This window comes from Rhinopithecus bieti, unplaced genomic scaffold (genome assembly GCF_001698545.2).
Source record: "Rhinopithecus bieti isolate Rb0 unplaced genomic scaffold, ASM169854v2 scaffold_32083, whole genome shotgun sequence".
NCBI classification, from domain to species: domain Eukaryota; kingdom Metazoa; phylum Chordata; class Mammalia; order Primates; family Cercopithecidae; genus Rhinopithecus; species Rhinopithecus bieti.
Window position 1 is genome coordinate 677,824 of NW_016814096.1, and position 14,175 is coordinate 691,998.

The 14,175-nt window shown below is 36.5% G+C and overlaps 1 protein-coding gene across 1 annotated transcript in view; it reads left to right on the top strand.

Annotated features, from left to right (window-relative positions):
- Nucleotides 1–14,175, top strand: part of QSER1 (glutamine and serine rich 1) — an 85,497-nt gene that overhangs the window by 49,928 nt on the left and 21,394 nt on the right. The window contains exons 5-8 of the mRNA XM_017849725.1: nt 9,258–9,580; nt 10,978–11,094; nt 11,688–11,821; nt 13,596–13,813. Coding sequence (XP_017705214.1) covers nt 9,258–9,580; nt 10,978–11,094; nt 11,688–11,821; nt 13,596–13,813 — 792 coding nt within the window. The remainder of the gene's footprint in view (nt 1–9,257; nt 9,581–10,977; nt 11,095–11,687; nt 11,822–13,595; nt 13,814–14,175) is intronic.

Genomic DNA, 14,175 nt, shown 5'->3' on the forward strand with positions numbered 1-14,175 from the left:
AAAAAAAAAAAAAAAAAAAAAAAGAAGAAACTAATGGAACTGTATCTTGTATCAACAACATAAACTAAATCCTGGGCTCTTTTAGGCAAGATAGTGCACGGTTGTCTAACACTCTGAATTCTATATTTGCATTTAAAAGACCAATGGAATATAAAAACCCACCCCTAGTTTTGAATCCTGAAACGAGGGATGGGTGCTGTTTTCACCATTCCTTACTCCTTTCAGATTGAATTAAAGTTCAGTATAAAACTAGTTTTTATATTACTAAAATGCTTCTGAATCTGTATCAAGTAATTTACTATTATCAAGTCAGTGGAAGCAGAATGTTAGAGTATACAGTCTAGTTACAACTTGATTTCATTCAAAGTGACGGGTATATTTTTTCAAAGTGAAGGCCAAGCTGACGAACAGCACTCAGCCCCGACTTCTTAGGAGAGCCATGGGTATGCAGAACAAACTGTTAAGGACACAAGTGACAGGCACCCAGATCTCAACAATGTAATGAAACCAAAATTGGTGTTTCCAACTTCAGTTTTGTTTGCATCTCTGGATAAAATGGACTTGGCTGAAATGTGTTAAAAGCTTAAAAAAAAATGTGTAATACCACCGTCAGTTTTCTGGGCTTCTTGAAGATCTTTTAAAACTTAAAATTTGGGGCCAGGCACGGTGGCTCACTCCTGTAATCCCAGCATTTTGGGAGGCCGAGGTGGGCGGATCACGAGGTCAGGAGATCGAGACCATCCTAGCTAACATAGTGAAACCCTGTCTCTACTAAAAATACAAAACAATTAGCCGGGCATGGTGGCGGGCACCTGTGGTCCCAGCTACTCGGGAGGCTGAGGCAGGAGAATGGCGTGAACCCAGGAGGCGGAGCTTGCAGCGAGGGCGAGATTGCGCCACTGCACTCCAGCCTGGGCGACAGAGCAAGACTCCGTCTCAAAAATAAAATAAAATAAATTAAATTAAATTAAAATTTGGGTTTTAATTTTGTTTTAAGGTCTGTTTTAGTTCTTTGTCTCTGAAATTTATTTGGCATTATGGGATATTCTGGGTCTTTGTATATTGTGTAATTTTGGATTGTATCTTGGACATTTTGAGTGCTGTATTATCTCTAGGTTCTATTAACATCCTCTGGAGCATATTGATTTATTTTGTTCTGTTTTAGCAGGCAGTTAGACCATAAGTTCTATCTTACTTTGTGTGAATGGTGTTTCCAGTATCAGTTCTGTTTTCAGACTTTTGCTTTGCTGCTATAGGTCTGTTTCAGCAGTTAGCCTGGAACTTGGGTGTATGGTAGACTGTGTTGTAGTTCAGATCTCAAAGACTTTCTTTTGCTAGTTTTGGTCTATCTTACACTTGTGCATCCTAGGTATGAAACTCTGATTTGTGTGGGTCCATACATAGAATGAGAGGATCCCATTCTCCAGCTCCCTTTTCCCTGGGATTTTCCCCACACTGCCCAGATCCCAGAGTCCCCTTTCCTAGTCATTTGCCTGGAAGGCTGGGATTGTTGTTTTTTTTTGTTTTGTTTTGTTTTTGAGATTTGTCTGCCCATGCTTAGACATAATTCTCTGCAACTGGGACCGCCCTTGGGGCAATGCAGTGAGAGAAATGAAGGAACAGGGATTCTCCCTATTGTCTTAATCCCTTAGGGGCCTTGTTTCTAGGTTGCTTTTGCCAAAAAGACAAGCGTTCTGTTAGGGTTTTAGATTTCTGATTCATTATTACTGCATTTCAGCTCTTTGACTTGGACCCCTCTCTGGACAGAGTTGGGAGCGAAAAAGAGAAAAAAGAAATAGATTTTCCCCTTACTGTTAGCCTTGCACAAGGCTTCTTTACCCATTCCTCATGCCAGATAGAGGGTTTTGTTGTGAAGTTTCATTGCTTGGGGGTTGTATAGTTTTGCTTAGGGACTATCATGATCCCTGCTTGGTCATGACAGATGATTTTAATCTGTTGAAAGATTTAACTTGCTAGTATTTTATTTGAGAGTTTTACACTTAGATTCATAAGTGAGATTAGCTTATAGTATTTTCTGTCTTAATCTGACTCACTTTTGTATTCAGGATTATGTTGATCTTACAAATTAAACTGGGAAAATTTTTCTGTTCATCTAAGCTTTGAAAGTTTATCATATATAATAGGGATTTGATAAAACTTTTCTAAGAATAGATCTAATTAACCATCTTTCCAGTTTTTCTTGAGGTTGCTTGGTCTGTCTAGGTCAATTTAAGAAAGTTACATTTTCTAGGAAAAATCATTCATTTAGATTGTAAACTCTGTGGTTGTAAAGTTGTCCATAGTAATCCCTAAGTTTTAGTCTCTTCTACCTCTGTAGTTATACCCTCTTTCTTCCTCTAAATAATTATTTGCATTTTTTCCTTGTCAGTGAAAGGTTTTGCCTAATAAATGGTTTTTTTTAAAGAGCCAAATTACTTTTATTTTTTTGCTCCCGTTATTTTTTACTCTTTTTCTTAATGTCTGTTATTATCTTAATTCTTTTGCCCTGTATTCCTTGGGTATAATTTGATATCTCTTTCTGGCTTCTTGAGTTTAATACTTAGTTTATTTTTGTATTTTCTGTCTAATGGCATTTAAGCTGTAAGTTTTCTTCTTTGCACCATACTTTGACCATATCTAACAGTTTCAGTTTATAATGGTCTCACTTCTTTTCAAACTGGTTTATTATTTCAGTTTTGATTTCATTTTTAGCCCAGGAGTTATGAGGAATGGTCAGGGGTTTTCTACTAGTTTTTGTTTTAATTATTAATTTGACTCTTTTGTATTGTGTTCAGGGAATATGTTCACATTTTGAAATTTATGGAAATGTTGTTAGTAGCTTGGTAAATGGTCCGTTTTTATAGATAGTCCAATTTTTATAAATACTAAGTATTAATAGATTTTATTAATAGTGTTCAAATCCTTTATATCTTTTTTATTTAATAAATGATATTAGGTTATTTAAGAAAATGTTTACATATGAACCAAAATGTTTGTGCTTGTTACAGCTGGGTTGTAGTAGGGTTTGTATTCTCTACTTTTGTGTAGTCTAAAATTTCATAGTAATAAAAAGTTTTAAAACTCCTCTCTACCCTTATTTGTTTTTAGATTGCTTGATCTGTTGATTCCTGAGAAAGGTGTGTTAAAGTTTCCCATTATGTTATATTATTTTTCTAATACTGTTTACTTTTTTGAACCCATGTAATTCAGTGCATAAAATTTTACTACAGTTAAATTTCCTTTTATCATAATAAAATCTTTCTTTTCCCACTTAATGATTTGTTTTAATATTGTCATACTAATTTTGTTGTTATTAGCATTTTTTAGTATATTTTCCGTATCTATGTTTTCTTTTGGAATATTTTTTCTTGTGAAATACAACCCACATATGAAAATTAAACATGCATAAAGAAAAATACAGAACAAAACTTCCACAGATTTGAAAATGCGGACATTATTCAAGCTACATTCCCTGGATACAGTGCAGCCATTTCTAGAAAGAAAAAAGAAAGGAACGAAGAAAAACTCACCCTTCTAAATAACTCTTGGCTTAAAAAGGAAACCAAAACTGGAATGAATGACAAACTAATTGGAATGGACAGTGGAGCATTATATACTGAAACTAATAGGATGTGGCCAGGGTTTGGTGTGAAGAAGCAGATTTATAGTGTTAAATGTCATTCATTGGAAAGCAAGAAAGTATCAAAATTAATTGAGTATTAAATTAAACCCACTGTTAACCTCGAGAGCAAATCACTAACTGACTTGGATGGTAATCACTTTCTTACTTTTCTTAATATAATTTTACCATGTATGTATGCATCTCTAAAGACTATACTTTTTAGTTTGGGAAACATAGTGAGATCCTAGCTCTACAAAAAACAGCTGGGCATGTTGGCATGTGCCTGTCTTCCTAGCTAATGGGGAGCCTGAGGCAGGAGTATCATATGAGCCCAGGAGTTTGAGGCTGCAGTGAGCTGGAATCACACCATTGCACTCCAGCCTGGGTGACAGAGCTAGATGCTATCTCTTAAAAAAAGAAAAGACTATTGTTTGGTTTGTTTTTAAAACTTCCTGTAAAGGGCATATAAATAAAGTATTGATGAACTTTCCCTCTACTAGAAGTTATACATTCTTTTCTAAAAAAAATTTTTTTGCTTTTTTCATAGAAATTTTCAAACATATACAAAAGTACAGAGATTGGCATAATGAAACCCAGTTCTGGGGGCATCATCCATTTCAATAATCATTATGTGGTCAGTCTTGCTATTTATTCATATCTTTATCTAGCTGCCCACCCCCTGATTATTTTGGTGAAATATTTTATTCTTTTCCTGGTTACAATAGAAATTACAACATGCACTTTTAGCTTCTCCAAATCTGTCAGTATCTTCCTTTTTCTGAATAATATAGATTTTTGAACAGTGGAGCTCCATTTAATCCCCTCCTGACATAAATGTTATTGTTACACATATTTTAATTCTATCATCATTAATAGTCTTTTAGTCATTTGTTTACATTTACTTATACATTTCCCAGTTTACCCTTCATTCATTCTTATACCTCATAGCTTCTCCTTGGGATTATTTTGCATCTGATTAAAGCAAACTAAATACTAAAATACCTTTAATATTTCCTTTTCTCAGAGTGTGCTGCAGCATCTCTGTTTTGGTTCACAGATAGCTATGTGATTTGTTTTGCCATATAACTTAGAAAGTATTTGCAAAAGTCAGTGACATTGCTATAACAAAGTCACTTTTATTCCTTAATTTGTCCATTATTTATATGAACATGGTTTCTCAGTTCTTATATCAATAAAAGTGAAGGACAAATAAAATGGGTCGTAAAATCTATCTCAATAAGTACTATCCATGGATCCATGTATGAATAATTTTAAGTGCCATGTCCAACAGAAGCATGATTTTTACATTTAATACTTGTCTAAAATGTGAAAAGATATTAATTTGGATCAACTATACAATTGTATGTTAGAAATGTGTAATATTTTGAGCCTTCAATTACAAATCAGTTTCCATTTACACACATATTTTTGTGACAGAAAAGTATGACCGTGTAACTATAGCATTATAGAAATATGTTAGGATAAAATAGTATGGGCTCCTAACATGATTAGAATATTCATCTATATTTCCTCAACAGGCCTTTTCCCTTGAGTGGGAAATGCGTAAATGTATGAGGATGGCTTTAATTTGGGACAGGAACAGGTAGGCTGGCTGGTAGCAATAAGGAGGTCTTTACTCTATTTGTCAAGCACTTTAGTTCATTCATGGATTTCCCCTGCTAGTCTGCATTTCCATTTTTTCTGTATTGGAAGTCTGGCTTTGCCTCAGGCCCTGCTTTGGTTTTCTCTCAGCTCCTCCACCATTCTAGGCAAGTAGAATTCACTTTCTTCAGAGTATAGCTTTTGCATTTTAGCCTGTGGTCAAACACCCCTTCTGCCTATAGCTCAGAACAGTTAAAGGGATCACTGGCCTTCCTTTCTTTTTTCTTTTTTTGAGAAGGAATCTTGCTCTGTCACCCAGACTGGAGTGCGGTTGCACAATCTCGGCTCACTGCAACCTCCGCCTCCCAGGTTCAAGTGATTCTCTTGCCTCAGCCTCCTGAGTAGCTGAGATTACAGGCATCTGCCATTATGCCTGGCTAATTTTTGTATTTTAGTAGACATGGTGTTTTACCATGCTGGCCAGGCTGGTCTTGAATGCCTGACCTCAAGTGATCTGCCTGCCTCAGCCTCCCAAAGTGCTGGGATTACAGGCATGAGCCACTGTGCCCAGCCTGGCCTTCCCATTTTTATTGACTTATTGTTGTATATGTGACTATTTTAGTTCATCAGTATTATTCAGACTTACCACTGGAATGCTACATGTTCTTTATATTTGTTCCTCAGCCCAGAGTTCCTCTGTCAGCTCTGGTATTTGAAATATTTTTAAGTTTTATTGAATTATAATTCATACACAATAACATCCACTCATTTAAAGTGTGCAATTCAGTGATTCATAGACTTGTGCAGCATTTCCATCTTTCAAAAAGAAACCCTGTATCCATTAAGGAGTCCATTCCCATACACACAACCAGCTATAGGCAACCACAAATCTTTCTCTCTCTGTAGATTTGCCTATTTGGGATGTTTCGTGTAAAGGGAATCCTATGATATGTGACCTTCTGTAACTGGCTTCTTTCATTTAGCATAATGTTTTCAGGGTTTATCTATGTTGTAGCATGTTTCAGTATCTAATTCCTTTTTATTCCCTAATGTGGATATATCACATTTTGTATATCCAATTATCCATTGATAGAGTTTTTGGCTCTTATGAATAAATCTGTAAACATTCATGTACAAAGGTTTGTATGGCTATTTATTGTCTCTAGGGTACACATCCAGAAGTGGAATTCCTCAATCATATATCTGCATGCTTAATAGAGGAATGGCCAAACTATTTTCCAATGTGGTTGTACCATTTTAACATTTTCATCAGTGATGTATAAAGACTCCATTCATTCCACTTTCTTGGTAACATTTGTTAATGTCTGTATTTTTAATTATAACCATCATAGTAGGATGGTTAACTATTCTTTCTCTATTAGAATGGTTCTGGCACCTTTTTTGAAAATCATTTGCTCATAAGTATAGGAGTTTATTTCTGAACTTTCATTCTGTTTCATTGATCTGTACCTATGTATGTCCGTGTCAGTATCACAGTCTGTATTTCTATAGCTTTATAGTAAGTTTTGAAATTGAGAAATGTCAGTCTTCCAACTTTGTTCTTTTTTTCCAAGATCGTTTTGGCTATTCTGGGTCCCTTTCATTTCCATATGAATTTAGGAACAGTTTTTCAATTTTTTTAAAAAATGAAGCTCAGATTTTTATAGGAAGTGGGTTGATTCCATAGATCAGTTTGGGGAACAGTGCCATCTTAACAGTGTTGCGTCTTCTCATCTTTGAACATGGGATGTTTTTCCAGTTATATAGATATTCTATAATTTTTTTGAACAGTGTTTTATAGTTTTACAATGTAAGTTTTGCAGTTCTTTTGTTAAATTTATTCATAAATGTTACTTTTGATGCTATTATAAATGGAATTGTGTTCTTAATTTTATTTTGGGTTGTTTACTGCAAATGTATAGAAATACATTTGATTTTTATATATTGATCTTATACCCTGCAATCTTGCTGAACTCATTTTTTAGTTCTGATAGTTTTTCAGTATATTCCTTGGGATTTTTTTTTGTTTGTTTTTTGAAATGGAGTTCTTGCTCTTGTTGCCCAGGATAGAGTGTAGTGGTGAGATCTTGGCTCACTGCAACCTCCGCCTCCCAGGTTTAGGCAGTTCTCCTGCCTCAGCCTCTCAAGTTGCTGGGATTGCAGGTGTGTGCCACCATGCCTGGCTAATTTTTTTGTATTCTTAGTAGAGACGGGATTTCACCATGTTGGCCAGGCTGGTCTCGAACTCCTGACCTCAGGTGATCCGCCCGCCTCGGCCTCCCAAAGTGCTGGGATTACAGGAGTGAGCCACTGCGCCCAGGCCTTGGGATTTTCTATATACAGGATCATGTAACCTGCAAATATAGTTTTGCTTCTTCAGATATCTTTCTTAGGGAGAAAGTTTACAGTTTTAACCACTAAGTATGATGTTAGTTACTGATTTTTTCTAAATGTCCTCTGTAAAGTTGAGGAAGTTCCCAGGTAGTTGAATGTTTTTATCATAAAAGGGCATTACATTTTGTCAGATGCTTTTTCTTCACCTATTGAGATGATCCTGTGCTCCTATGCTGTTTTCTATTAACATAGTGTATTACATTGATTTTCAGGTGTTAAACTAACTTTGCATTCCTAAGATAAATCCCACGTGGTCACATTGTATGATTCTTTTTGTATGTTGGTGGATTTGCTAGTATTTCATTGTGGGTTTTTGTATTTATATACTAAGGGATATTAGTCTATAGTTTTCTCATGCTGTTTTTGTCAGGTTTTGGTATTGGAATAATACTGGCTTCACAGAATGAGTTGGGAAGCGTTTCCTCCTATTGTTTGGAGTTTATAAAAGATTGATATCTTTTAATTATTGATAGAATCATCCAGTGAAGCCATATGGGCCTATGCTTTTCTTTGTGGGATGTTTTGAAATTACTTTTATTTTCTTTACTTTGTATTGGGGTATTCAGATTTTCTATTTCTTCCCGAGTCTTTTTTTTTTTTTTTTTTTTCTTGAGACAGAGTCTCTGTTGCCCAGGCTGGAGTGCAGTGGCACAATCTTGGCTCACTGCAACCTCCGCCTCCCGGGTTCAAGCAATTCTCCTGCCTCACCTTCCTGAGTTGCTGGGATTACAGGCACACACCACCATGCCTGGCTAATTTTTGTATTTTTATTAGAGACAGGGTTTCACCGTGTTGGTCAGGCTGGTCTCAAACTCCTGACCTCGTGATCCACCCGCTTTGGCCTCTAAAATGGTGGGATTACAGGCATGAGCCACTGCGCCCGGCCCCAATCTTTGTTAGTAGTTTGTGTCTTTCTAGGAATTTGTTCATTTCATCTAACTTATTTAATTTGTTGGCATACAGTTTTTCATAGTACTACTTTATAATCATTTTAATTTTGATAGCCTCTGGTGCTGTTTCAGAATGTTTTGGGTTTTTTTTTTTCCCCACATGTATTTGGTTTTTCATCTTCTATGAAGAGTCACAGTTTTGGCTGGCTGACCCTTCCTTATCTTTTATCACTTTCATGTCTTTATTTTTATTATTTTTTTAGGTAGAGTCTTGTTCTGTCACCCACACTGGAGTGCAGTGGCACCATCATAGCTCACTGTAACCCTCAAACTCCTGGGCCCAAGCAATTTTTGCATCTCATCCTCCTGATTAGCTGAGACTACAGGCACACAACACTATGCTTGGCTAATTTTTTTGTTTTTTTTAATAGGGCTGGGACTACAGATGGTGAGTCACTACACCCAGCCTCTTTTAAAAATAGTTTTGCTCTACTTACATGGAATTGGCAATGGGAGGGTAGGTAGATAGTTGTAGGTTTGCAGTCTACTTGTCATTCAGACTCAATTCTCACATCTTTGATTCTTGAAAATTAACATCTATTGTCTAATTTCTTCCTGTGGTTTTGTTTCAACCAATTTTATTACAAAATAATCAAGTCTTTCTTTTTAAACTGTTTAAGTTTTACACAAAACAAGTAAGTGTTTAAATATTTGTAATACTGATTTCCATTTGCTTGGTTTCGTTTCAGAAGCCTTACAGGTGGCAACTACTAGCCCAACTGCCAATACTACTGGTACGGCTACTACTTCCTCCACCACTGTGGGTGCAGTTAAGCAAGAACCTCTCCACTCTACTTCATATGCAGTAAATATTCTGGAAAATATAAGCTCTTCGGAATCCTCAAAGCCCATTGAACTTGATGGTCTTCCTTCAGACCAATTTGCAAAAGGACAGGACACTGTTGCCATAGAAGGTTTTACAGATGAGGAGAACACAGAAAGCGGAGGAGAAGGCCAATACAGAGAGCGTGACGAATTTGTGGTAAAGATAGAAGACATAGAGACTTTTAAGGTGATGTCAGCGTTCACCAGTGTAAAGGTCATAGTTTAGCCGGTGTGCCTGTGATAGCCTTCATTATGACTTTAATAGCATGCATCTACTTTGAATTATAGAAAGTTTTATCCCGTTATAAGTGTTTGATAAAATCAAAATATTAAGAGTAGATGTCAGATATCATTGAAGATAATTTTAACTTTAACTTAGTTGTATGTATTTCTGTACAAATGTAGTCAGTTACATTTCAGTATTAGTAATTACAGTAGTTTAAAAATGTTGACTTTTTTCACGGTTCCCAACTCATTATTAGTAGTTTGGAGAAAATCGTTATTTATATAATTTAAAAGTTTAAACAAAATAACAGAGGACTATCACATAAAAGTAGAATTAAATTTAATTTCATAATTTCAAGTTGTATAACCATGAAGAGAATGTAATAATTTTATGTAAGAAAGTTTTAGCTGTGTTTAAAATAACATATTTTCGGGTTTCTGTTTGCTTGCTTTGCTTTTGCCTTTTTATGTATTTTTTTAAATAGAGATGGGATCTTGCTATGTTGACCAGGCTGGTCTCAAACTTTTGGCCTCAAACAGTCCTCCCATCTTGGCCTCCCAAAGTGCTGGGATTACAGGCATGAGCCACTGCATCCAGTCACTTTTGCCTTTTTAAAAAACATTGGAATGATATTAAAAAGTGCAGTGAAGGCCGGGCATGGTGGCTCACTCCTGTAATCCTAGCACTTTGGGAGGCCAAGGCGGGCGGATCATGAGGTCAGGAGATCGAGACCATCCTGGCTAACATGGTGAAACCCCGTCTCTACTAAAAATACAAAAAATTAGCCAAGTGTGGTGCGGGCGCCTGTAGTCCCAGCTACTCGGGAGGCTGAGGCAGGAGAATGGCGTGAACCCGGGAGGCGGAGCTCGCAGTGAGCTGAGATCACGCCACTGGGCGACACGAGACTCTAGCCTGGGCGACAGAGCGAGACTCCGTCTCCAAAAAAGAAAAAAAGTGCAGTGAAGAATATAACATTCCATATTCTCATTATTCACAATTAACTACTTTTAATATTTTAATGTGTTTGTTTAGGGTCTTTTAAGATATGTATATATACATGGTTATAAAATTGCATATGTAACATAGGACAGTGTCATTAGAAGAAAACTTTCCACTAGTTTTAGCTGCACAAATGGGTAATGGGCTACTTTGTGTGTTAATGAACTCCCTATTTCTGGAATAATTTAAGCAGAGACTGAATAACCTAATCAGCTTATAAGAATTATTGCAGAATATCAGATAGAGAGGTAAGATAAAAGGTTGAGCTAGGGTAGGCCTTTCAGATTCATCTCTAACATTGTAAGATCTAAAATATGTTGCTGTGTTTTATAAAGTATCATTAATTCTGGTTATTACAGGAGGCTTTAAAAACAGGAAAAGAACCTCCAGCTATTTGGAAAGTACAAAAAGCTTTATTACAGAAATTTGTTCCTGAAATTCGAGATGGTCAAAGAGAATTTGCTGCTACAAATAGTGTAAGTAAAATGCATGTTTATATTAGCCTTATTTTGACAGTGGTCCTGAAAAAAACAGAATGATTTAAATTTAGAAGTATTTTATATTGAATAATTTTGATATAAAATAGCATATAATTTGAACTAGAATATTGATGCTCTTTGATAGTCTAATATAAAAATAAAGTCATTTGTTAAATATCAGCTATTTAAAATTAAATGACCTTGTACTATTGTTTAACTTTTTTTTTTAAATAAAGGAAAGGGATTAATGTTAGCCTATGAAGAGTTCAGATGAACTCAGAGGCTCCTTTATATTGATTGTTCTACTAGTCAAATATCCTGATTTACCAGAAGACTGATGGAAGTTATTCTGTCATACTTATGTAACTGGAAGTAAGAATATGCCTAATGATATTGCTTGTACATATGGACTTGTACATATGAAATCAATAATGAGCCTGGGATCAGTTTTTTAGAGGGTAAAATTAGCCTGGCCAGAGCTGCATTTTAAAAACTTGAAGGTTGGCTATGTGATAGTCAATCGAACCAACAAAGTAGCATTTATATATAGATTGAACAATTATGTAACTCAAAAGTGTTTCTTTCCTCAGTATCTTGGATATTTTGGAGATGCAAAGAGTAAATACAAAAGAATATATGTGAAGTTCATTGAAAATGCAAACAAGAAGGAATATGTCAGAGTGTGTTCTAAAAAGCCAAGAAACAAACCTTCACAAGCTATCAGGTATGTGTTTTCTTAGGTGATATATTTGTGCATATATATTGGTGTATTATTAATGATACCAATGTACAAAGGAGCATATCAATTAAAGAGTTTTTTTTTATTATTATTATTATACACAAGTCAAAAAAATTTCAGAGCCTGATGAAATAAGTGATTCTTTAGAAGGCATGAGATGGGCACTGCAAAGCTCACGGCTTTCTGTGGTGGGTGGGTGCCCTTTTCTTTTCCCTGAGTTCTTTTGGTGTCACCCTAGTATTGTGAAAAAAAATTGTAGAGGCAAAAAGTTTGAGTCCAGCTTTATGTGACCTAAAGAAGACAACTTCCCTGATGCTCCCTTTTTCATCTATAAAATGTAAATAACAATTCAATAAATTAAATTTAAAATAATTTTTGAGAAAAAAACTATGAGAACTCTACATTACTGGACAAGTGTACACAGTAGAATTATTATTGTGTATTAATGTGACTCTGGGTTTATATTGTGACTCTGGGTTTATATGTGACTCTGGGTTGTCTGGAGCATGAATCTGGAAGATAACTGACTTGACCCTGTGGTCTGTATGAGAAAGCAGGTATGACCCTAGATATTCTTAATCGAGTGCCAAGTAGGTCCAGTTTCATTAACATTCCCACTTACTGGAAGCAGCTTACCTTATTTTTATGATGGAATTTTATCCACTCAAATCTTCAGATCTGGCAGAGAGCAAATCTTTTTTATTTGAGACAGGGTCTCACCCTGTCACTAAGGCTCCAGTGTAGTGGCGTGATCACAGCACTGCAGCCTCGACCTCCCAGGCTCAGGTGATCCTCCTGCCTCAACCTCCCAAGTAGCTGGGACTACAGGTACACACCACTGTACCCAGCTAATTTTTGTAGGAATGGGATTTTACCATGTTGTTCAGGTTGGTCTTGAACTCTTGGGCTCAAGCACTTTGCCCACCTTAGCCTCCCAAAGTGCTGGAATTACAGATGTGAACCACCATACCCAGATGGCATAGAGCAAATCTTGAGGGACTCTAGGACAGATGCATTTGGGTTTCTTTTCTTTTCTTTTTTTTGAGACGGAGTTTTGCTCTTGTTGCCCAGCTTTGAGTGCCATGGCGTGATCTTGGCTCACTGCAACCCCCACCTCCCAGGTTCAAGCGATTCTCCTGCCTCAGCCTCCCAAGTAGTTGAGACTACAGGCGCATGCCACCACTCCCAGCCGATTTTTGTATTTTTAGTAGAGATGGGGTTTCACTATGTTGGCCAGGCTGGTCTCGAACTCCCGACCTCAGGTGATCCACCCGCCTCGGCCTCCCAAAGTGCTAGGATTACAGGCATGAGCCACCGCACCTGGCCACATTTGGGTTTCTACATCAAAACCTGACACCACCAGAGCCTGTGTGAGAGTTTCTTAGGGTCAGAGCTAGATATGGCAGTTATGGTTATATCATTCATTACCTTCCTAAGGCCACTGATCATCTGTTGTACAGCCTCATAGTCTCTGGGAAATAAGTCCATAAATCAAGGAGGGGAATGAGGAAGTAGAAATAAGGACTGAACTAAAAGTCCCTTAGTAACTGAATATTGAATGCTACTGGTGAAAAGAATGTATTTTAAGAAAATTTTATGGGAATCACCATTGAGAGGTATAGGACTTGGACTGTATATTTTGGAGGTATTGGTGAGGGTAATTAGATAATCTTCTCCTGTGATTCTTTTGTATTTTTCTATTTTATTTTAGTTTAACAAGATTTCAGTATATTAATGAAGTTTGTTTATAACATTGCAGAACTGTTCAAGCTAAGCCAAGTAGTAGTAGTAAAGCTTCTGATCCTCCAGCATCAAAAACTACAACTACAAAAACCCCTTCCGTGAAACCCAAAGTTAAACAGCTAAAAGTAAAGGCTGAGCCACCACCAAAGAAACGGAAAAAATGGAAAGAAGAATTTTCATCATCCCAATCTGACTCATCTCCTGAGATCCATAGTAGTAGTAGTGATGATGAGGGTGAGTTTTCCGTGAAATGGCTATCCTGATAACTTTAGATTATCTACATGAGTGGCGAGGAGCGGTGATGCTGACAATTCAAAATGTATTTATTTTTCAGGGAATTTATCTGCCTAATAAATTCTGTTTAGGTTTTTATGAAAGTAAGTTCACATTCCCTGAACATACCAACTGAAGCAGTTGACCCACACATGCAGCCTTGTAAATAGAAAAGGCAGAACTTACCTTAGTAATGCCAGTCATCTCAACTCTGGATAAGATGGAGGTTAGATCAGATGATTACTAAGAATCATCTAGTTTTTTTGAGACAAGGTTTCCTTCTGTCACCCAGGCTGAAGTGCAATGGCATGATCCTAGCTCAC